General features: G+C 40.0%; 1 protein-coding gene across 1 annotated transcript in view; it reads right to left on the reverse strand.

The window, feature by feature from the left end:
* Positions 1-24,919, reverse strand: part of GFRA1 (GDNF family receptor alpha 1) — a 132,194-nt gene that overhangs the window by 17,933 nt on the left and 89,342 nt on the right. Inside the window, exons 5-7 of the mRNA XM_038140289.1 lie at positions 13,972-14,081; positions 8,743-8,877; positions 5,482-5,660 (exon numbers count right to left, since the gene is read on the reverse strand). Coding sequence (XP_037996217.1) covers positions 5,482-5,660; positions 8,743-8,877; positions 13,972-14,081 — 424 coding nt within the window. The remainder of the gene's footprint in view (positions 1-5,481; positions 5,661-8,742; positions 8,878-13,971; positions 14,082-24,919) is intronic.

Here is a 24,919-nt window from a genome sequence, read left to right on the forward strand (position 1 = left end):
TAGGATGTGTCTGAGCTATCGGGTTTGATCCTTGGCCACATCCTCACACTCCTCCTCTCTGCTCAAAAGAGAGGAAAAGGACTCCCTGCACTCAGACATTCATCAGCGGGATGAATCGCATCTTTAACTTCTGCAGGATTTCAACAAACTTGAAAACAACCTATCTTGTGTGGTCCTGCAATTCTTGGGCAAAGAAGAGGTGTGGTCCCCTCACCTCCTCTGGATCCGGCAAGAGTCATGCAGTAAATGACCACAGTCTCAGGGAATTGGACATCCACACTTTCTGAGGACCCACTCCAGCATGGTGCTGAAGAAAACAAGGATTAACCTCCCTGAAACCAGTGTCAATGAAATCAATGGACACAGCAGTATCTGGTGTGGCAAAACAGAACTTCATTTAGTGCTCCCTGAATCAGAAGTGTAAGAGTAAAGATGAAACTTCAAGTTAGCTCTGGCTGTCAGATCTTAATCTGTATACACAAAGCACTCCAGACTTCTTTAGGTACAAGGGACTTGCCACTAAAGCAAATTAAAGACATGGCTTTTTTAGCAGAAAAGCTGCCAATAAGTGTTCTCTAAATCACTCTTACCAGCAGGCTGACCCCATTATGTTAGCTAATCCTGGAAATACAGGAGGTAGATTTAAATCTTTTCATAGAAAACATTAGGTCTTTTTTTTTTTTTCTCCTCTTTTCTTTTGCTTCTGGCACAGCACTGGGAGTTTTATATTGTTGTCCATCTTTTGCCCCAGACTTTATCTTCCAGTGTAGCTGGAATGCCCAGAGGAAGAGGTCCAAGCAGGACTTTCCCAAGGGATGGAGCAGGCAAGGCATTTGAAAAATCAGTGCTTGTATATCACAAAAAGTCCACAGGTTGTGTGAGGGACGAAAGAGGGTGCCAGGTGTATGGGTGAGTTAACAGTGGTGCTCAGGGGATAAAACAAGCTTTGTCTCCACCCCAGGGCTCCATCTCAGCAGTTGTGCCATTCCCTCACCTACACACTGCCTGTTCTTCCTGCTTATGCTCACCCACCACCCAATTACCAGCCCGTGGAGATCCACACCTGCTGTGTCCTGATCCTCAGAATGCTGCACTGGAGCTTTTAACCCTCTCCAAACATCTACATTATGCTTTGAAGAATGTTATTTAGCACATGGGAAGCAACATTAAGCAGTTAGAGAGGGTACTTAACCCACCAGATCAGCAGCTCCCTGCACAGTGCTGCACAGATCTGCACAGACAGATCTACACGGCAAAAGCAGAGTCATTTTTAGTCTCAGTCATGTTTAAGTCCTGCTCTCCTCAGAGTAGTGTGAGCCCTCTCTCCTGTTTTTGCCCTAGGATTCATCATTATTAAGTATTTTTTTAAATCACAAGTAATGTGTGAATTTGTGGAAGAGCAGCTTGCATTATGATCCACATCTGCGATAAACACTCACTAATCTTACATGCAAATAGAAAGAATCCATATATTTAAGTATCCAGATTGCTTTTTCCAATGTTCCCCACAAAGTGCTTGATATTTTCAATTTCTATCTCATACTTTTTTAATTTTGCTCCTGAGACCACAACAACATTTACATCCTGGACTTGTTTCAGTCCAAAGGGCCATGTATCTCAATCATGTCTGTCCATTGCTACATTCTTCAAAAGCACAACAACCTTAATTTCTCTTTGAATGCTGAACATCCAAAGCAAGAGCAAGCCATCATAAATATAGAAAAACAAAGTATAGAGCTAGCCAGCAAGACTTTGATGCATATATTCACTTAAATGTCCTCAACCATCTTGACTTCTACAATTTTTGTCTTTTGCAAAACATCCTTTAAAATATTATAGAAAACACAGTGTGGAAGTCTATTTTTTAAATTTATTTATCTCTGCAATGATTCAGGAACAACTAGTCCAATCTATCACTTGAGGTTCATTTCATTATCATCCTTCAGTCTATGAATCTCTCCTAAATGCAAAGGCAGCCTTTTTTTGAAGAATACGTGGTGTGAGTGCACATCCAAACTCATTCTTTTGTCCCTTTCAAATAATCCAACATGATGGTTCAGGCCGTGGGGGTAGGACATGAGACTGGAAGACCAGAACCATTTTTTGACTGGCATACTGAATGCAAGTTATGACTGAAAATGAAGGATTAACATATATGTCAGTTAAACAGAAAACATTAGAGTGAAGCTACCAGAAAAAAAAAGACAGGGTTGGCAATTACTTAATAAAATCTGCCTATGTAAGGAACATGCTGTTGGGATTCATCTTCCTTTTTGTTCACAATATTTTATGTTATTTTTATACGGTGCTAAGGATTCTTTGCAAGATGTCAAGCACTTCAAATATACTTAAATTTAGCATTTCATATAAACCTAACTACTATTTACTGTGTTTAGCAAATTCTGTTAGAAGTCCAGTTTGTAAAAGGAGTTTAGAGGATTCTTGAATAAATTAAACATCTTCCTGGCAAAGATAGAATGCTGATTTAATTGAGGGACAGAAAAAAGAGTAATCTTAAACAATCTGTGCATATGTAAACATTAAGTAAGCAGATATCAGAAATAAACATTTTGCTGCATCAATATGAAATAAGACAATACCCCATAATAGGATGAATTGCAAATTCTCATAGCAATGATAAGTTCAAATGAAGAGCAACTTCTAAGCACCATCACTAAAATAAACATTGTTTTAAATTCCAAATCTTCAACAGGTTTTTGAAATAAATATTGAGTACAGGTAAACAAAGAAAATCTCATATTTTCTTCAAGCATTCACCACCTTTCTGATTCCCAGGTTTGCTTGTGCAGGAGAACAAGGCACGGTAACAAAACCATGGGTGTACTCCTGCTCTTCGCATGATCAGTCTGAACGAGCCACAAAGAAATGTATCAAAAATTGCTCAGTCAGTGGTGCTCTTGGCAGACTGGGTTAGTGCCCTGTATTTTACAGCCCCTGGAGGTTGGTATTTGCTCATTTCTGTGGCATATTATACTAATCAATCACTTCCTGCTCTTTCTTCCCTTGCTGTATTTCTTTCAATGGCAATTTATACTAATCAATCACTTCCTGCTCTTTCTTCCTTCACTGTATTTTTTTAACCCACTAACTAGAATATGCAGCCCTGTTGCATCCCAATGACCACTTCCTTAGCTCTCCTCTGCCACTGTCGTTTTGTGCTGAGACTGATGCTTGTAATTTGACTTTCCACAGCATTCAGGCTATACTGCCTTTTTGAAACCTTTCAGCTCAGCTGCTAAGCATATAAAAAAGCTTTTGGCTGCACTAGTTCATGTTTTGAAAACACTACAAAGGCGTATTTTCATGGGAGGAGAGGCTTGGAATGAGTACCCTTCTCCAAGTGCAATATGAATACCAGTTCTTTTATAAAATTTGCATTAGGGTTTAAGTCTTACATGCAAAGTGGCACCATACTGTCCAAAAAAACATAGGTTTCTTTTTAAAAAATTGTGGGCTTGTTTTGGCTCTGTTTGTAAGTTACTTTTTGAAAAATGCATTAAAATATTAGAGCTTTGTTCTTTGTGTTTCAGTTCTGACAGAAGGAAGTGGTAGGCATAGAATATTGTACTTCACAGGAATAAAACTCCTTGGTTCACATAACTTCGGTGACATTTTAGTGCAGACTTTATCTACAGTTTGTACCAAACACTAGAGATCATTTATTTAAGGGAACCTATTTTCCCCACCAATCTTTACTTCTTGTGCCAAGTACATGGGGGGTACCCTTGAAGTCACAGCACAGCTTTAAACCAGAGCTGATAAACTCATGTGGGATGTGACTTCAAAATACCACAGTAACAGGAGGAAGGACGGGGAAGAATTTAAGCCATTTTAAAAACACAAGAACATCTATTCAGGCTTAAGGAATATTTGCAAATTCAAGTGAATCCAATGGGATTTGTGATCACTTGCCATTTCTTCAGTTCTTTATTTATTATGTGTACTTTGGTAGCATCTGGAGGCCTGACTCTACAGGGGGCTGTGCAAGCACTGAAGGAGAAAGTGATCTCTCCCATAAAACAACTTTTTAATATAACATGAAGTGACTCAAAAATATCCCATCAAGGTCCTGTTCTAAATGCAAGATATTCCAAGTTTCAGGTTTAAAAGGCTGTGCTTCTTTCAGCATATCCTATTTATTTAAATGATTATTGCAAATAGCAATGTATGCCTCCAACTGTCTCTCTTACCAATAACTTACAAAGCTTAAATAATAATGAATGCACAGATGAGACAAACAGAATTAAAACAGAAGGACCTAAACTCAGCACCCTCTATCATTAACCCCCTACACTTTGAGACTCTGTAATGTCCCTCAAGCTGATACAGATACAACTTTCCAATGCAAAATAGATGCAGGAACTGGAAAAGGATGAAGGAGTGAAAGCGGTGCAGGAAAAATTAAGAAGCAAAACATACTTCTCAGAAATAAAATATTTCTGGTTCAGTGGACATGGAACCATTTAATATTAAGAAAAAAAAGTGATTTTTTTAATAGGAAGTGAAAAATCAATGCTTTAACAGTGAAATCCAGAAATACAGAAAAAATTATCTTAATACCAGCTGAGACCTTAAAGCTTGGACACATATTTGTGTCACATAGCAATTTTCCTTCTGTACAGACAAAAATAAACAAGACAAGCTGATCTATCCCTGCTTGACCTAATTTTGCATTTAAACCACCAGAAATTTTTACAGCCTGATTCCAATCTGGCCTAAGGATGTTTTCATTTTACATTTCCTACTACCTTCTTCCTGCCTTGATTCTGCTGTCTTCTTCTGCTCAAGTCCTTCAATCTTTGAAAGAGCTGCAAAAACTGTGTTCAGCAAGTGATGAGCCTCTAAATCCAGAATCAATGATCCACCTTCAACAGCCTAATTTAAGTGTCAAAGAAAATCACTACAGCCATTGGCCAAAATCACATCATGACCTCGACCTCAGTTCAGGAGAGTGCCTGATTCAAAACAGTTTTATCTTTGTCCCAGCTTCTTCAACATGCAACTTGCAGCACCATATGTTCTCTAATATCCAGACCTACTCAGCCAAAAAACCTTCTTGAGTTTAATGCCAATAACATAAGAAAGAAGGCAGCAGGACATGCTAGCTCACATTAAGGGTTCCCTCTGAATTAGGAGTGCTCAAGGGATTAATTTAATCTGACATATCCTGGCAGGATTTGGAGAGTGCCACATTCCTATTCAAACCTGTGATAAGAAATTAAATACCATCCCCTGTTTCTGAGACAGCGAGGCAGTAAAGTCCACTGTGAGACATGCAAGTTCCTGATTTAAAGTAAGAGTGTCTGACAGCTCACAACATATGCAGCCTGTAACTACACCATGGGAATAAACAGATATTCCACTTCAGGCAGGCATCTAGTCAGGCAGTGCGAGACTCCTCGACAGGTACCTATGAAAAACTTTCATTTATGCACACCAACAAGCACAAAACTCTCTTACCTGCAGGTTTGCACATGCTGGTGAATCATTGTGGGAGGGTATTTCGTTGTTGGTGGTCTCTGACCCTGTGTTTCTAAGTCTGGAAGCTGTCGTAGTTGTGGCTGTAGTGGTCTGTACTGGTAAGATTGGCTGCCAGACATTCACATCAGTGCCATTGCCAAAGGCCTGAATTGCATTTTCTGTGAAAATAAATTACAGGCAATTTTCTATTTCTAAAAAAAAAAAAAAAAAAAAGGCAAAAAGCAGAACTGAGTTGTTTTTTATTGCCGTTATTATTCTTATTATTACATTTTAAATGTGTATTTGTAGAAACTCAATTTCATGCTGAAACATGTGTCTTATTTTTGAACCTATGAGAAACATGAACTGAAAATCTGGGGTCACATAATTATTTGGTGCAGCCTCTTCTTGGTAATGTTTCCAGTAATTCTTGACAGAAGCTTTAAGACTTACCATAATCATATTTGTTACCATCCAAAAGACTCAAAAATTTACTTCAAAGATTAAAAATACAGTTTGAATGTCATGTCCTAATTCAGGCAGGTGAAGTTACAGAGCAAACTAAAACCAAACTAAAAACAGAGAACAGGATAAATATTTATTTCTACAGCTTGTTGTAGTAAAACTAATATGCCTGTAACTACAAAATAGTTTAACTAAGGCAATCTTTTCCTTACCATTTTCAATCAAAATCTGCATAATTGGGTGAGGGAAACATGGTTAAATGAAAACTTTAGAATATAAAAGTTAAAAAGCTTATCACAGTTTCACAGGATTAAAGAGTGTGTTTATAGCAAGAGTAAATTGGTTGGAGTTTTTTTATAAACAAATAGAAAAACAGTTCTTAATCAGGTCTTTGGGGATTCAACAAGGATTTGGGGATTTCTTATTTCAAATTCTTTGTACAAGAAATCAAACCGTTTCACTGGGGACTAATATGTGGAAGTTATTAACACTTCTTCTCAGTGCCATTCCTTGCCTTATAAAATAATTTACATGTAATTTTCTTCTGAAAGATATGTATTTTATTCTGATATTAGTTCTCAGAACTTCAAGATGCAAAGAGAAGAACTTGTAAAAAGCACCAGAATGAGCTGCATTAATGGAGACAAAGTGAGAAGACGGATATGAAAAGTTTTCTTGTGTTTCCATTAATAAGGCAATATAAAAAGCAGTATTTCCTAAAATCACAGTAACTCTTTGTTTCCACTGTTGCAAGAATGGCCACAGAAATACCTGCAATCCTTCCAGTTTTCAAAGTAACAAGTGGCCTTTACAATTAGTCTTCAATTATTTCATACAACCATATTCGATGATCCTTATGAGTCCCTTCCAACTTGAGATATTCTGTGATTCTGTGACAGAAGCACCGAATTGTTTGGGTTGAAGGAACCTTTCAAGGTCTTCCAGTCCAATCCCCCTGCAATAAGCGACTTCAACTAGATCATTGTTGTAAATGTCCCAAATAACAGGTTTATTTTCTATTTTGAGGGGGGAATACACTGAAAAACAGACTAGCAAGACATTCCTAATTTCTTCCTATGGCGGAAAAAGAAGTTTTTGTGTTGTATAAAAGAAGTGGGAGAATTTTAATGACATTTTCTCCAGGCAGTGGAAGGCTCACTAATGAAAATAAAAATTTTTTTAAATTCCAATTCGATGTAAAAGACAAAACTTTGTAGAAAATCCAGAAACACCTTTAATTTCTTCCTGAAGAAGACATTATCTTGCAGCTAGGATGACATAATTTGTCTCCCAGTAACCTCCAATGTCTTTGATTTGTCTTCATTAATGCTTTTGTACTGATGGCAAAAGAAAGGACAAGGAATCGCTCTGTCTTTATGTTCCAAAAGGAACCTGCAACACTCTAGAAATTAATACATTCACAAATGAATAAAATCTGAGGTACTGCAATAGATATAAATGGCAACTGCCATTAGGCTTGAAGGTCTGATGGCATATTGTTAAATTTTACCCCTCATAAAGTTCGAACTCTTTTCTCTTTTTCTTTTGGTAAATGATCTTGAGTAATTGATTCATTCTTCCAAAGCTTAATAAATAGTGTATCACAGAGCAACTCAGGTTTTTGTTCACAGATCTCCCTGTGCCTTCACTGCAATGCTGCCTCTTGAGAAACTACCAATAGGGATTTTCAGACCCTCTAGTAAAATCCTGAGCCCTGCCCTAGCATCAGCTCAAGTCTGTGGGGCTGGATGGGCCAGTCTGGATCACTGAGCTCGTTTACTGTTTTGGAGAGAAGCAATGATGTCTGCTTCTTTGCATAAGCTGATGAAATATGACTTTTAAAACCACTTTTAGCCTCAAAACTCCTGCTGGAAGCCTATTTCTTAACTTTAGTCTGATGGTTAAAAATTTTCCCATTTCAAGCCTAAATATATACAGCCAATATCTTCCTTTTTGATCTTATGCCAACATTGTCCTGCAGGTGAAGTAATCCCTTCTCCTCCTTGGGTTTGCCCTGCTAATGCAATTTCAGAGGACAATCACGTATCCTTTCAACTTCTGTTCTGCTAGGCTAGGGAAGCCAAGCTCTTTTGGTCTCCTCATTTATCTGAAATTAAAACTCTGATGCACACTCCACATCATCCAATTATGCTGCTCCAGGCAGACAGGAAATTTGAAAAGAGAACCTGCCAAAATCGACTCCACTGAGCCATTCTGAAATTTATAATAGTCCCTAATTTGGAAGTGAGTCCGACAGAAAAAAAAAAAAATCAATAATTTAACAAAATCTTTACAATAGTTACTATCCAGGCTTGTGTTAAAAACCAGGCATCTGAGATCCAATATCCTAAAAAAAATGAAGCTGGCTGTAAACTGCAAGCACAATCCAATTTATACTTACTTACGGCAAATCCTTCATATCCTAAACTACATGTCTTTTTTATATGAACTTCCTAAATTATACAGAAACCCCTCAGGTGCTGCAATTCCATGGTAAAGATGCTGCCTGACTGTTAGGCTCCACATATGACCTGTGATGTAAACATATTTCAATATCATACAACTTTGAGTTCTAATTTTTTTCCCTTTTCCAAGAGCTTCTTGTGTTTGAAATCGTAGCCATAAACCACAGTATCAGGCATGTTTGCTCATTCTTTTAATTTTTAGACCTACAACAGAAGCCCGGTCGACAAAGCGCAAAGTGACGGCCTCGATGTGTCGTAACACACTTAAGCAGCAAAGGAATTCCAGCAAACACTCTGCAACACGTTAAAAGACACCTAATTTTGTACTCACTAAGGCATGTGTTGTCCTGGAAGAAATTCAGGAATTTCTTGCACTCCTCTTCATCGTTGCCACTGTTGCTGCAGTCGCACCACGGGGCCACACTGAGGCTGCTGGAGTCGATGTAGTTTGGTGTCATCACAGTGCCTGTCACCAGAGAGAAGCACAGCACTGTCAGCAACCTCTGCACTGGAACATTCCTTCCACCCCAAGATGGCAAACAGCCCTTGGGAAGTCATGCATTTGGGGCTGGATTCACCACACAGACCCACAGCAGGGCTCTGAGCTGCAGATTTGACACCTCCTGGCTCCTCTCAGCCTCTGACACCCAGCCCTGTGCTGTATTTCACGCCCTCTGAGGTTTGAATGCAATCACTTTAGGGGCTGTAACACAACTCACACGCTGAAGACACATTTCTTCCCTCCAAAAAGGATTCCCACAGAGAGCTGCATCAGCAGAACTGACAGGTAGAAAACAGTGGCAGAGGGAGGGATGGGCTGGGAGAAGGTGAGCACCACTTTGAAGGACTTTCCTGCCAAATCAAACACTGTGTCCTTAGAGCTGCACTTAAAAATCTTTCAGGATTTTCCTTCCTCGGTTGTGTTTTTTCTCATTTTAATTCTAGCTGCAAATAAATGGCTGAAATGGTACCCAGACCTGTGCTTCCTCCTTGAGTCTGCAGCAAGACTGGAAAAACATTTCTGAAATGCATGAGCAAGGAGAATGCTGGTGATGCTGAAGGGAGCCCTACCACTTCTTGGAGCAGTGTTAACCCCAGTGTGCTCATGAGGGACCTGCCAGCAGAGTGGGTTAGGGTGATGAACAGAGCAAAAACCAGCATGCATAAAAAGGTACAGGAGATTCTTTGAAGGTAATAAATTATTATTGATCCCGCTGTTTCACTACTTCTTCAGTAAAGTGATTATTTCGTAAAAATTGTCAACAATTTTCCAACCACAGGGTCATTCTAATTCTGTTACAAACTCTCGGGTAAATATTCTCCCATTTACATGCCAGCTCAAGGCAACCAAGAATTAAATGAAACCAAAGCAGGCATTTTGTGTCCTCAAAGATGTACAGCAAGTGTTCATCACTCATCTGGATCAGGAAACTGTTGTATGATGAGCACTTGCTGAAGCCAGGAGTGTCACTGAATGCATACCCCAGCAGGTCAGGTATTTCAAACTTTCCTATGGATTGAGAAGTTCCAATCTTTATTTTATTTATCTGACCAAAATGGAAAAATTAAATAAAAAGGGGAAGGTATTCCAGACCTGAACAGCTGCCAGCTGCTTCAGGGAACATGTTCCTCACTGGATAATTTGCAACTCTAGGACAGGTCATATATTGTGAGGAAATGTGATCACATCTCCTCAAAACTGACATCAAAGTAGTCATTAAGAAGATGGAATAGATGAAGGACAAATGTTAGAGACCCAAAGTGTACACTAGGAGAGAAAATTTGGTCCATAGGTCCAGGGTCCAACAGTCTGCAATAACAAATGGGAAAGGGCTATCAAACATTAAGCTAAAAAAAGGAACATTAGAAATAACACAAATCACAGAGTGATGTCTAATAGCCTTTCAGTCACCAGGCAGTGCTGGGAAATGAACAAATCAACATGCAAACTGCCTCATATGTGACGTGGGAGACAAAGGACAACAGGCACTAGGGCTGGCCTGAGGAAGATGGTAATGGATGTGAAAATAATGTGGTACCATTGTGAGAGTCACAAAAAGCATCTTTTCTCTTGTTTTGGGATATTCTTAAATTTGACTATAATCCCATACTTTTGGCATCCTGCAGCTTTTAACATATAGTTGCACTAATAACTGCCTGAATTCTACATGAGATTGGTACATGAGTAAACAGCATGGTTCAAAATTCATTAAATGGAGACAGAGAATTTAACAAAATAGGCAAATTTAATTTGCATTGTTAATGGAAACTGGACAGTAGATAAATAAGAAGAGGAATGATGATAAATTAAAATAAAACACATTAAAATGTCTCTCCCTCATCCACGTGGTGGTTCAGAACACTATTTCAGCCTTGCAACATGATCTGAAAAAAAGTGTGAAAGAGCGAAAATCAAGAGGGTTTTGCAAATGGAAAGAAAATAGTAGGCTGGAAAAAAATTCTAATTAGCAAATGCATAGTGAAGGGTTGAAAAAACAGAAAGGTACTGAGGAAATTAAAAAGGTCACTGAGGTAAGACTTTCTTATCACAAAGAGGTAATAAGGTAATTAAAATGGGTTAAGATAGGGGTTAAAAGTGTAACAGACACCAAGGTACAATTAGGGTTGATGAATACAGGAAAGACAGGACAAGGAAAGTGTGTACACAGCACACAAACTGTGCATCCAGCAAAAACAGAGTGGCTGAAAGAGCAGCTAGTAGAAAATCAGTCTGTCATTTAAACCTGGGGGCAGATGTGAACCCAAGCAGATTATATGCTTGGCTTCCTGGGGTGGATTTTCTTTTTTTCCCTGCAACGTGTGTGCCTTTCCCTTCCCCCCCTCTCCACTAGCTGGCATCTTGGAAATTCTGCTGATGGACACTAAGGGATCAGAGAAACCATGGTAAAATAGGACATGCTTGGCGTCCCGAGCTCTAGGTATCAAACAGCTCTGGGATGGTCTCAAAAACCAGCAGTGAGACCTCCACATTTTAGACAAAAGCAGAGTTGGCCTGAACACAGCCCAGAGGTTGCTCAAATTAAGGGTGAATTAACAAGGAGATGGATGGTGAGTCTAGGAGAAGGGAAAAGGGGCTAAAGAAGCTTTTGGGCTTCTTTGGCCCAAATGCAAGTCCAGCTCGTTCACACAAACTCTCATGGAATTCCTGGGAATAACAGGGAACTTGGATGGATTTTGCTTGAGACAAGAGAAAATGTGTCAGAAAGTGAATGCTAAAGCAGATCTTTAAGTCAGCACTTAGAGCAAAACTTAATTCATATGGGAGTGCAGAAGGTTGAGATGGCTTAGCCAGGCTTTAACCAATGCACTGACTCAAACATGGCTATCCACAGTCTCCTTTTACATTGATTTTCTTGTATTTTTCTGATAATTAAAAAAAAATAACTTATCCTTATGTTACACTACAACAAGGACCCTAAAGCAATGAATTGAGGTTTTTCAACTTCCTGTAAAGTGTACACATCTTTAAAATGATATAAATAACACCCTGATGCAAATATTCAGGCAGTGTCTACAGAACGTTTTCCATTTTGTTGATAAAGCACCTTATACAAAAGCTGTGACTGCTCTATTTCCATTTAAGGTCATTAATTTTAGGTGGGATTCCACTAATTTCAGTGAAGTTATCCTCATTTACAATCCCTGTATTTGAGGGAAGACTCACATTCACTGTACCTTCCATAGAGAAGCCTCAGTTTCCTGCACAAACTCTGTGGAGGTGCAATTTTTGCTACATTTAATGAAATGGCTATATGAAATAATATTTTATTTTAATGAGCAATAGTTCATCTTAATTAAACAGAGAACCTGAAGCTCTGATGGACGAATAGATCTGTACAGCTTCTTACCAGTCTAACTCTTCTTCCTGTGTTTTATATCTGTTAAGCAGACATTTGAAAGATTATACTGCTGATTTCTGCCTTACTCCACTTTCACAGCAGATTGATATCAGAAGCAGGAATTTACTGCTTCAGCACAAGAAACGTTTTGGTCATTTCTTGATTTAACAGAATTACTACTAAGAAGCAGTAACACCAGTCAGCTCCTCTTTTGCAAGTCTCCAGGGGATAGCAGGAAGGAAGGAAATGTGCCTTTTTCCCTTTGAAAAGTAGATCTCCTTTTGATTTGAACTCCTTAGGCCCCCATTCCCCATTTCTGATGTGTGACAGTGTTTTGCAGCATGGTCATCCCCAGTAACACAAGAACACCTCACAAGAAGAACTGGGTCATCTTTGGGGTTAAACTGAAAAATGAAACCAACAAAACTGCCAGCAAAACTCTCTAGGTCCAGCAAGAACTTGGCAGCTCTTAGCCAGAAGTATCTGCGAGTTACAGTTGCTCCTTGCCAGCAGCCAGACTTCTTAATCTCATTGACAAGATCAGATTTCAAGGCTGTTCAATTCTGTGTTTGAGAGTCAAATGACAGTCTGTCATAACTGCTCAGATGTTATAGCCTTTGCATACTGTCTTAATCTCTTCAGTGGTAGAAGAATATCCTTTGAAGCCATCACATCTCATTTTACCCATTGCCACATGGACTTACCTCACTTGTTAGCTGCTAGGGTAATAAGAATGGTAACAATAAGCCACTGAGGATAGCTTTCAGTCATTTTTCAGCAAACCCAACCTATTCTAGAAATATTTTCATTTTGATCTTATCTCCAGAGACATTCATTTAACAGCAGGATCAGCTTCAGGGCCTCAGCTGGCACCCTAATGCCCAACAGAAGGGGATATTACTGCACTGCAGCAGGTGCAGGCTGTAAGCTTAAAAACATTTTATCTGGTGGCCTTTCAAATTTATTTGTTTCAGAGTTTTGACATTCACTTATTATTTCTTGCCCAACTATGATATTTCTACTACACATTCAGCTTCTTGACATGATCTCTCTCTTTCAGGAATCAAATACTGAGGGTGGCATGTGGAATCTGGCTTCCATAAAGGCATCCTTGTGCCTCTCGACACTCAGGAAGGTGACAACAAACGACAATAACTACGTTGGGGAGGGAAGAGGATTTCAGATTTGGTCTCAGCTCATCTCACTGACAGGCATCTCTGAAAACACTTAGAGTGGACAGAAGGATATAATGGAAAGAATAGCAGCTGGAATTGATAAAAGGCTGGATTGATCTATTGTTTCATGCCTCAGATTCAGGTGCCTTTCTCTGAAAGTGTTTACCCAAACTTGTGATGACAGCTGCAATAACAACCAAGCTGCACTTCCACTTGTTAACTTCCTACTCCTCACTCCTGTCTACATTCAACCCTCTAAATAAGCTTTACTTTTCAACCTTGCACTTATTTCAAATTCTAGCACCTTTCTCTCCTTACCTTCCATCCTTAATTTTCTTGTCATGTACGAGCTTACCCCAAGAATCTCTGTAAAGCAAAGCAGGGCCACTCCATGTAGGTGGAGAAACTGGCCTAATATCATACCATACAGTATTATATTCCAGCTTTTACTTCACACAGCCCTTCCAAATGCAGTTTGGGGTTTTCTTCTCATGAGCAAGCCCCCACCCTTCCCTGCCCTCTTACCAATGAGCCCCGAGTAGGCAAGCAGGCAGTCAGCATAGTTCTCCTTCAGACAGCCACTAACAGAGCGTGACTCAGGCTGGCAGTTTGTGAAGAAATCTGCAAGGCGAGATCTGCAACAGGAAGAAAAATGCGTATCTTTAAAAGTCAAGCCTGAAGGCATTCTCACCTTTTACACACTCTGTTTTTGGGAAAAGGCTTAATACTCTTTAACTAAAATGCATATTGGACACATTTTAGCTATTGAGAGTCTCTTTCTAAGACACATCTCTTTCCAGAATCTGTTTTTGAAGTTGGAACAAAAAAGTGTAACAAAACAGTAAAAAAGGAACAGAACAACAGGGAAATGCCTGCCCTTTACTAAAAGAAATGTTCTGCATTTTCATGCCAAGAAAAAAATACAAAGACTGATTTTATCATATGAGGAGTCATTTTGACTGGATCTGAACTCTAACTGGAGTCTTTTATTCAGAGTTCAGCACAGTTTCTCCTGTTTTACTGATTACACAAAGCTGTATGTTTGTGCTCACAGAGCAAGCAAAACTCTTACTGCAAGACTGGAAGCAGGACCTGCTTTGGTGGTGTCCCATGTTTCCAGAGTGGGCTCACCCTGCTCTGGCCTGGCCTGCAGCAGCAGCAGCTGGGGCAGAGGTAGGACCAGCTGGCACAGCCTCCTCACCCCCAGAACCACAGCACTGAGATCTATTTGTTCTTGTAAAACCTGCATTTATCCAAACTCCAGAGTACTGACTCCAGGGCTGAGATGAAAGGGAAGTGTGCTCTGCATGGAGTTCTGCAGCTGAGGGGCCACTTTATCTTCACTCACTTCAGCCAGCCCATGGCCAAGGAGGGGAGAGCACTGACTCCATGCAGGAGGTGCTTTAAGACCAGGAGTGAAGCTGTATTGTGATCAACTGATCACTACCAAGTTGGAAATTAAAAGGACTAACAGGATCCCTTCTGGTTATTTGTGGTTTAAAGGCCACATCATGCTCCCATACAGGACTGTAAAATTTGCAAGGCGTTGATGAGGTGGGTCAAGGTCAAACATCCTATAATCACTCCTCTGCCCATCTTAGCCTTATAATCTTGGAGTAGTGATTTTGTTTATTTACGAAGTGTTATTTACTCCTTCATCTATGAAAAAAAAATCACCTCCCTACTTCAATCTTCTCTTCTGTGAAATAGGTATAAAAATGTTCTTTTGCATCTGACAACCCACAGTAATGTCTCAGGATAAGATGCTTAATCTTTGCAAAGCCCTCTCAAAATCAGAATAGTATAATCTATGAATTTTCATTACTGCTCCAGCATTATGCAGATTTGCAATATAAATGCTCTTTTTCATTTTGCAACAACCCCACAAAAGTTAGCAGAAACAAGTGATTTGCAAGTGATTTACTTTATTTGTTTACATGCTCCAGAGACTAATTATCTTTGTTTGCTTTATTGTTTTACCTACCCCAGAATGGGACTGGATACACATCATTAATTGGCCTGAAAGTAACGATGGGCAAACATCAAAAGGTTTAGAGGCTTAGTTTGAGAAAGCATCCTATAAATAAACTCCACACAACCTATACCTGAATTTATGAGAGCTGTTCTCATGGCCTTATTTTAGTTCCATCTCTAACTGTACTGACACCAGCAAATCCATGGTTGCCTTCAAGCCACAGTCAACCCACAGTCCCTCTCTTGCCTTATTTAACCAGTTAACCTTGAGATGGAAATCTGTACCCAGTTGCCTTAAATAGCTTTAAAAAGTCAATCTCTCTACCAAACCTTCATACATACATGCATACATATTTATACAAATATATGTGTCTGTGTATATATGTATGCATACATATATTTCTAAATTTGCATAAAATCCCTACTTAGCTGGTGAATAGATGCTGTACCTGCCAGGAGACAGGCTGAGAGGAAATGGGTCTCAAGATATGAAAAGAGATAAATGGCAGCACCATGAAGAAAATCTGGGAAAGGAAACCCTCTGTCACCGCAGTGATTCCTCTCCCAGTCAGTAATTAAGATAGTGGCTCAAGTCCAGCTTTTGGATCAATTGGGAACCAAGGGAGTTGACAGTTTCCAAGGATTTTTCTAATTCTACTAAGACCTAGATGAAGTCAGGTTTAGAACAGAATAGAGCCTATTACATCTATCTAGTATGAAAAACCTCTGCCATGGTAGAAAGGGCAAGCCTTCTGCATACACAGTATTCTTGTATTTCTAAAACAAAGTAGCTCCTCAGATCTAAATTTCATTATTTATGTGATAACAATTAAATCTTTTTGGCAATGGATTATACAATCAGCATCTTGATAATCCTGAAAACACTTCTTGCATTCATTTCATCCTTCTTCAATGTCCAGTTCTCCCTTAGGTTATTAGGTGCACTGGTCCAGAGATCATTTAATACATTCCTCTTCTCTAAATGTTTTTAAGGACTGATAACCATGGAATAAACCCAGTCATTTACTACCCAGCCTGCTTAAAGAACTTATTTGTTGTACACCCTAAAGGAGGCTAAAGATAGCTCTGCTGATCTCTTTTGCATACACCTTGATTTCCATGTGAATTTCTGAAGAATTTTTGTGGTCATAAAAAGTAATGATGTGACAACATTGCACATTTAAGTTTTCATAAGTCAAATACAGTTCAGATAGCTCTGGTCTGAACATTACTGGACATTATCACACAACCCTTCCCTAGCCAGTCATCCAAACATCACACAACCCAAGCTCTCACCTCTCCTGAGCTGTTAACTCCACCTGATACTTATGTGGATTCATTTGCACTGGAGATGAAGTTAAGGCCAGAAATAAAAGCAGAGACCTCCATCTGCCATAAAATACTGCAATACTTTCAGTGAAGATCTGCTGATTAACACCCACTGAAGATCTACCCCCCAACATTTCCAGCAGACTGGCAGTGATGAAAGTGTGCTCGTCAGTGAACACCAAAACAGTGGTACTGCTATTTATCTGGAGAGAGAGACAAATTAGCCTAATGAGAACCATTAATCCCAAAGTATTGCACATGAATATTAAGAACTGTTTGGGTAAAAGAGACAATCCTTTTAGGGATAGAGAACCAGAGCAATCTGACAATAGCAGTCCTATAAAAAAATATGCACCATGTTGAATTAGTGCTCCTTCAGCAGGAGGCAACTTGGAGGTGGCAACTTGAGGGTTTCTAACCCATGGCTGAGCAGTTTTGTTACCCAGAGAACAAATAGAATTTGCCACATGTACCTTCAAGTGTGCACAGTTTTACATGTGCAATGTACACAGATGTATCTCACTGAGGGAGAGAGACAGACAGTTTTCTATTTTTCATAACATGTAGCAGGACCTCATCTAAAAGGAACTATTAATTTCTTCTTCTGTCACAAAATCCTCATTGTGCACAGCCACATTTATGATATGTTCCCTTTTCCTTGCATAAATAAGGGGTACTGCTCAGAAATCTTCCTCCCAGGAAGAGGAAAAAACCAGAAACAAAACAAAAAAAAAATCATCTCTTTGTAGGGCAAAAACCCCACAAATTAAATTAGTCTTATCTTAGCCCTGGTAAACCTGCAGATGTTCTGAAAAGCCTACTTTAAATATTTTGTATACCACTAGATGGAAAAGTAAGAATAATCCCATCAGCAAATTCAAAGAAAATCTGTTCAAACAACAAACAGCCTTTCTGAAAAGAACAGAAAAAAAACCCCAAACCTGCTATTCTCTAATGCTTTGTATTAGTACCAGTAAAATAATTTGTAACAGTTAAAAATACAAAGGAAGCAAAGTTAATTTGCTCTCCTTATGATAGTGGCTTTTCAAATACTCAGTTGGATAATTCAAAACTTTCACATTTGCTTACAAATAAGCTTTTTTAATAGCAGTATTGTATTGAATCTGCATATAATTTTTGAAGCAATTTGATTTTATATTAGCACAACCCGTTGCATAGGCAACATTGATTACGTTTTCACTACTTTTTGTTCTCAAGGTTCCGTAAAAGTTCTTTGATGTCCTGAAGTTATCTTTGATATTTATCAGTTCTCCCTCTTTAAGATTGGTAAATTCAGCTTTAGCATTGGTGCAATATTTAAAAGTATGATAAGAATTGTGAAGTTGCAGAAAATTTTTAGAATTTTTAGTCTGGATCTGATGCAAATAATGACCTACTAGAAAGCAACGCTCTGAACCAGATTCCTCCTCAACAAGCACCCACCTCACTGGGTGGTGTTGATGGCAGGTGTTTATTTCTCTTCTATTTTTCTCTCTGACTGTATTGTTGGTACACAAGGGCTGAGCCCTGAGGAGAGAAACCTCCCTCAGCCTTGCCTTGGCACTGGTGATGTTCACACCAAACACGACACTGAACTCAGGTCTCCTGCTGGCTGCCCACACACAGGTTGTGATGTCCAAGTGAGTGGTTACAGCCACTTGCCCTGTCAGGAATGCAGAGAGCGCCAGCGCTCCCGTGCCACACCTCAGGGATGTCAGGTGAGGTCTGGACATGCTCACTGCCACCTCTCCTTGCATTGCTGCTTGCGTTTAGGTGCCTATTTATAGCAGTAACATAAAGAGTAGGTAAATGCCAGAGCTGAGAGACTGAGGTGACTACACTAATTAGTCAGAGCTGCTCGAGCGTCTAGACACCATTTGGCAGTGCAGTCACGTAAGGGAAGTGCTGCATCAATATTCAAAACAGAGAAGAGGTATAAATCCCACACTGAAAAAAGCCAGACTAAGTCAATGAATGTGTGTCACAGTGATGAATGGCACCATTACAGAAAAAAACAACAAGTCAAAATACTTGTTCTTCTTTCGTGGGGGTCAACTGCAGTGTCCTACTCTGGCTACAAACAGCTTCCCTATGGCCAGAGTGGTGCTGCTTCTGCTGGGATGCAAGAGTTGGTCGCAAGGGCTGGTATGTGGCCAAACTAATGTTGGAGGAGCATTTCATTTTCTCTTTCTTTCATAAACAGTGAGAAAATGAGGCAAAGGCCACATAAGCAACCCCATCAACCAGTGGGATGAAAAAAGCCTCAGAGGAACTCCATAACGAAGAGATGACTCTCCCTCCACGTAGTAAAGTAGCTTTGATCCATCTTTTTTCATTAAAGGGCACTAGAGCTGTGTAATATTAATACATCTTACACCTCCTTAGCTATCTAAACACACTGTTGAGCACCTGTGTGCAACTACAAATTTTGACACTTTTATTTAAGAGGTCACTTTCCCAGGTATTTGTTAAACAGCAACCCCCCTAAATTTTTACAATCAAAAGGCTGCTTTGTGTTTGGTTGCTACCTTCCTTCTCAAAAAATGACAGTGTCCAGGCCCTGAGTCACTGATGATCCTGCCCTGCCCAGCCATGGGCCCCACAGAGCCAGCTATGCCCATGGGCTGATGTCCCATCCTGTCCCCATGCCCAAGCTGGGCTGGTGGGATGAGCCCAGCCTAAAAGGTTCTGTCCTGCCTGCTCCTGGAGGCCCCAGGAAGCCCCCATCCCATGCTGCCTCCTGACATTCAGCTCAGCCTTTGTACCTTCTGGGGAGTGGGAAGGGTAAAAAAGTAAATTTCTGCTGGCAAACATTTTCCTCCCAAGACCTGAATATTGAAGGGAGTTTCTCTCACAAGAGCTGATCCAAATACTTTCTAACAGTGGCAGAAACCATTACATGCTTTTAAGACCCAAATACCAGCTACTAACTGAAAGAAGATGGTTTTTATCTGTTTTTGCTGCTGTTTTGTTACTTTAAATGTCTGGCAGCCTAAACTCAAGCAAATATTTGATTCTGGGTTCAACTTGCCTCTCAAAACTGTGTTGTTCATCTGGAAGCAAAATATGGACAATGCCCAGTTACACAGAGGCCGCCTGTTTGCATTGTGGGATAACTAGACCCAGGAACAAACACCAGGGACCACGCAGGATTCACTGAGATGCCTTCCAGCAGCAGGAGTGCTTGCTCAGAGCATCAGGCACAGGCACAAAGCCACCAAGGCTGGTCCCTCCAGAGGAGCACCCACACTTGACCCAGCTCTCTGCCTGAACCATGTCCCCACCACATCTGCCAGCATTTATGTCACTACTCAGGCTTTTTATTTACCAGAGGCCTCCTGGACATTTAACACCCCAGAAAATGGAGATCTAAGTCTTTGAAATTCAGTCATGCAAAATGAAAAGCATTTCCACCTATGCACATCTGTATTTTAAAATGAAAAGTACAAACATTGTATTCTTTCTAGTCTTCTATTAAGAAATTATTACCCTACACCCATGTTCTTTTGCTGTGCTTTGTGGAAAGCAAAATAAAATAAGTTCTATACCATTTTCTGTTAATATTATCCTTCCCCTTTGCTCTTAACATCTGCTGGAGACCAGTTAGATCTTTTTACACAGTATCTGCTACAGAAAATCAAAAGAACTTAACTAAACACTAATGCCATAGTTTATCAATGTTAATTAAATCCTCTAAGTGACTCAAGATCATGCATGAGAGTAATTTTAATTTAATATATTAGGTCTCCTTTGGGTTTAAGGGAAACTACTAAGCTCAAATGTGATTCTAAACAAGTATGATTTATTTGAAATTGGGTTATATAAATATTTATATACTACTGACCTTTTGTGTAATAAAACCAATTTTGAAAAATATGGTGAAAATCCTGAGTGCAAGGTAATGTAATAAAGAATTAGAACACTGATTCTCAGATGCTGTGACACAAAACAGAATTTTCTCTTTCTGTTTGCAAAAAAAAAAAAAATTACCTCACATCATTTTTTAGAGGCCTGTTGGAGAGAACATCTGGAAAACATTCCACAGGAAATCAAACCTATATTAAATATGTTTTGCAGGGCTCTGTTTCCTTGCATCGACCTTAAGCATTCATAATGTGTTTCTGTCTTCCCAGCTGCAAAGAAAACACTTCTGTCAGAGCCCTCTACAAAATGACAGGCTGAATTGTCAGCCAGTGATTTTATCAGGAGATGCTGGTAAGATTTCTATTTAGTCTACCTGTCTCTGTACCAAAGCTCTCCATAATATGAACAAATCCACCAGCTGCTTTCCAACTATCATGAATTTGTATAATGTTTAATTTCCTTTATGCTGTTTAATTTGAAGTTTCAAAATAAAAATGACTGGCATTTTAAAAGATGCCCAAGCCTCAGTGTCTCCTGACAGGATGTTACTCAGGAAAGAACTACTGCTTTATGGGGAGAGCTGTTCTCACTTCATTAGCTGGGCAAGCAGAATAGGCTTTGAATTACAGGCTGGTAACCTAAGAAAATCACTGTCACTCTCAAAAAGCAAGCCAAGGAAAAGTAGTGCCACTGCAAGTCCTTGAGCGTGCCACTGGACGCTTCAATGTTTATGAATAACTATTTTGTGAGTGCACACTGAAAGGATGTGCTTCCAAGTACCTGAGAAAGACATCCATGGCAATAATGTTCCCTGTAACCACTTGAATAAACTATAATAGACCATTACTAGCTCAAGCATGAAACTGATGGGAGTTTGGAGATGGAAAATAATCTAGAAAGTACAATACAAGTTCTCTCTTCACCAGGAAAGTTTCTGTTGGTAGATGTGCTGGAACATCAGGTTTCCTGGGGTTATGCAGGGATGCTCTTTGCCTCAGAAAATCTCTCAGTGGTACGTGTGGTGACATTCCTGAAGGAAACAACTCCGGGTCCCCTTGTCAGAGGGGTGGCTCAAGGAAAGAAAGAGTGTCCAGAGTATCCTTGCACTCAGCTGAGCAGGATCTATGGGCAGCCAGCATGGCTGGAACCCATCCTGGAGCTACTCTAAATACTGCTCTGACCTTGGAGTAAGACAACAAATACAAAATCAGAAATACAGCAGATAAAAGCAGAGTAGAGTCTTTTTTATGTGGATCCATTTTTTCATGCACAAAACAGCCCCACCAAACAGCAAGTCGAGAAGTTCTGGAAGCAGCAAGACAAGAGAGCATTGATCTTATTCAGCATGTTTTACTTGCTTTTAGAAGCAATATGGGTATATAATGACAGTAAAGAAAGCACTGATTTGTAGTGTAAGAGTGCAAAACAAATAATTTTCACCAGTTAAGGATGATGTGCTGTATTAAGAACTTTTTTTTTTGACTCCACTCTCAAAAAAAAAATGTGAACACACAAGACAGAAAAAAAAATGTGAGGCCAGGAGTTGACAGCCTGTGATACACCCAGACATTTACAGAGGCTGTTCTGAAATGAACTGTCCATTCTGAAAAATATTTTGCAATGCTGCATGATGGCCAGTTACTGAGATGTATCTCCAGCATTTGAGAATGACTAATTGGCAAAGGGAGCATCATAACTGAGGACAACCACTGTGATTTATGTTTGAACTGGAACAAAAGGAAGTTAACTAAATATTCAAATAATACAGCTTGAGTTTAACAGAGTTCTTAGTTGTTATATGCTTTATAATAAAAAGCTTCCTTTAATGATTTATAGAATGTACTTGGAAAAAATTAATGTAAGCACAAACATTATCTTTTGATGTAAGGTCATCTCTCAATAACCTTAGACAAGGGTCACAGCCAGCTCACACAGAAAATCTATCATCAACAGTAAACACACACCAGAAAACCCTTCTGTGTCACTTGTTTTAAAGCCAGCAGATCATTAAAGCATAGGAAACAACCACAGGAAACAACCAGCACCTCTGCTGAGAAGTCTTTGCAGGCACTGCCACACTTACATCTCGCTTCCACTTAGAGGAGTTACTTCAGTAACACTGTAGTGATTATTAACATAAATAAAGCAATGTAATTTCTATTCACTAAACATGAGGATGCTAAAATTTGAAGATATGCATGTGGCTGTCACTTGCTCTGTTGAGAAACAAAGTTTTATTTTTAGCTCCAGTGCTTACATTTTCTTGCAGCTATTTTAACAGATGAACTGCCACCAGAAATATTCTCTCACTGGGCCCTGATGTAGAATGATATAAATAACCTTTACAAAGTCCAGCATAACAGAATGGTAAAATCAGTTGACATTCTCCTAATTAGCACTGCCTGAAGATTTACCTACACAGAACAGGAAGAGCCAAAATCACCCCTGGAATAAATCCACTGAAGTCACTGATGTCAGAGGAAGTACACTGGGAATGGACTGGATAGAACAGATCTGTTATTTACATTAAACACAGAGCAGCTTCTTGCCTGTAGCATATACATGGCTTGAGGTAAATGAAAAAAGCATTTTGATTTATTAAAGAAAATGCTATCGCATTATATATACATCCTTTCTTTGCCCCAGAAACAGCAAGTTAGCCAAATGTGACTGGGTGTACATGACAGATCTTCTCTAGACTACATCTAACAGATCAGGGGGTAGAAACTACTCATCAAACCAGTGGATGCTAAACTCCTTTCTACAGAAATCTCTCAACTAACAATTCAAAAAATCAGTACTCCTAGTGGAACCCCATCCAGCAAAGCAATTAAGTGCTTGCATAACTGTAAGGACATGAGTAGCTTCAAATTTAGATCTCTATTAAAGTTTAATGCCAAATTTAACTGTCTAGGATTTCAGTATTTTTGACTAAACACATGTGAAACTGCTTAATTAGCATATGTAGCTTAATCTCTCCCCCCTGCCCTGATAAATCTACTGTCGTGGTTTGAGAGGAAATGAGTTTTTGGGAGGTGGTAGTGGTCAAACCAATAGGTGCCCAGATGTGGATATTGGCACCTGGTTTGACCATTGAGGATATGGATCCGCCTCTGAGAACACAGGGGTTAAAGCGAGGAGCTCCCAGGGGATCGTCCTCTTTTGGTTCCGGTCGGAGGAGAGTTCAGACCTCCCCTGCCCAGCTTCGGGCTGGGCGGGGGAGGGGAAAGCCACGCGGCCGAGAGAGGTGGGCCGGAGCCTTGGCAGAGGACGGGAGGCGATGGTTCAGTCAAGAGTGAGTTCCCCACAGAGATGGAAGAACTCAGAGAGGCAGCGGGCAGCCCCCCTTTCTCAAGAGAGAGAGAGAAGGAGAGAGGTGCCAGTGCTATCTTGAAACTTGATAAGCACCGGCCTGGCCGAGGAAGAGAAGGGGGGGGGGGCAACAAGGGAAAAGTGCTGAGCGGTGTGGGAGTTCGAGACGAGCAGAGACTGTGATTTTAACCCTTCTGTGGGACGGTGGAAACCTGGCAAATGCTGAACCTCCGGGAGTCGAAGGAGGAAAGAGACGGATGAGAGGAAATATGGAAGTGTGATGCAGAGTTGTGCAAGTGAAGAAGGACTAGGAGAAGTTGAGAAAATCCTAGGTGGAAAAGATGATGGAGTGGCTTTTGGCTGGACTTTTTCTTGTATAGCCATGAATAGAACCTTTCCTGTAATACAGAGACTGCATTTTAGGGGGAGGCGGCGCCAAAGGAGTGATGTGAGTGGAGACGACAGGTGATGAAATGATGGTGAGACCCCTCAGCCCCAGGGGGTGAAATATTGGGGGGGACTAGTGTCCCGAAAAGGTGAGAGACTGTCGTTCTCTTCTGGAACTGGGCAAGGCATCCTTAAAAGGGGAAACCCTAAAAGCAGCTCTGGTCCATGTGCAGTGGTGAGAGCACTAAACGAAAGGAAGAAGTCACGACGTGTAGTTGCTGAGTGACGGAGATTTACCTGTAGTGGCACAAGAAGGGCTCCTTCTCTCCTTAATGAAATGAGAGGCGATTGTTGAAAGGGTGGAGATGGACTGTGTTGATTATTGGAAGAGTGACAGACTGGATAAAGAACTAAGGTTTTGTGTTATTCTATGAGAAATTGAGTGGGGGGAGGAGAAATGTTTGAAAGGTTTCCATTCTGCTCTGTGTGTTAATTTTATTGTAATTGTGTGATAATAAAGGTTTTTTTTTCCTTTTGTTTGCAAGTGGAGGCCTACTTTGCTCTGTCTCTGATCACATCTCACAGCAGACACCAGAGAAGATGGGTT

The sequence above is a fragment of the Motacilla alba genome, chromosome 6 (genome assembly GCF_015832195.1).
Source record: "Motacilla alba alba isolate MOTALB_02 chromosome 6, Motacilla_alba_V1.0_pri, whole genome shotgun sequence".
Lineage (NCBI taxonomy): Eukaryota > Metazoa > Chordata > Aves > Passeriformes > Motacillidae > Motacilla > Motacilla alba.